Consider the following 753-nt stretch of genomic DNA (forward strand, 5'->3'; position numbering starts at 1 on the left):
CTAGGAAATGTAGTTGTTCTTTCATTATAAATATTTATAATTTTTTGACTTTCATTTGCATATTTTTCTCTTAGAGTTGGGAAAATATGATTGGATATTACATTAGCAAGATTATGATGTGTGTTTTCAGCCGTATGTCCTACTGAATACAAATCTTTCAGGACTTGACCTATTTGATTACAGTGGTTTACTCAATTATATTATTATTACATGGAAGTATTTATTGCAAGATATTGTTTTCATATTACTGTTCATATTGATTTTAAAGTTACATCTGTTATTGCAGATTCAACGTGAAGTTATTGTTATTCCCAAGTCAGTCACAAAATCACGCATTGAGGAAAATATCCAGGTAAGTTGAAGAATGTTAGCCCTGGGACAGTTAGCAGGCTATGCACCAGGTAGGCCCACATTTTGGGAATATATTTGTATCTAAGCCATTCTACTTATGTGTAAGACGTCAGGAGAGTGACCTAATGGTAATTGTAAGGAATGAGTTGAAAGATGCCACTGACACTGCCACAGGTTTGTAGCTGCAGTGGCTCATGAGCCAGTTTAGCCCAGAAGCCTGAGCATGTACACTGCATGACAGTTGATGATTACCATGTCAAGAGGGTACAACAGCACCTTTTTGTACTACTAGATGGACTTGCAAGTGGTCTGATATGATTTACCCAATTGCCAACCAAGCACATCTTCACTTTATCCACAGTAGGGATTTATGTCAGAAGCTTCAATTCTGGATCACATTTC

At 36.5% G+C, this 753-nt stretch overlaps 1 protein-coding gene across 1 annotated transcript in view; it reads left to right on the top strand.

Moving 5' to 3' along the window:
- Nucleotides 1-753, top strand: part of LOC119590560 (aldo-keto reductase family 1 member B1-like) — a gene marked incomplete at its 5' end in the record, with an annotated part of 27,721 nt that overhangs the window by 15,982 nt on the left and 10,986 nt on the right. The window contains 1 exon segment of the mRNA XM_037939223.1: nt 287-352. Within this exon segment, the coding sequence (XP_037795151.1) occupies nt 287-352 (66 nt within the window).

Source organism: Penaeus monodon, chromosome 27 (assembly GCF_015228065.2).
Source record: "Penaeus monodon isolate SGIC_2016 chromosome 27, NSTDA_Pmon_1, whole genome shotgun sequence".
NCBI lineage: Eukaryota > Metazoa > Arthropoda > Malacostraca > Decapoda > Penaeidae > Penaeus > Penaeus monodon.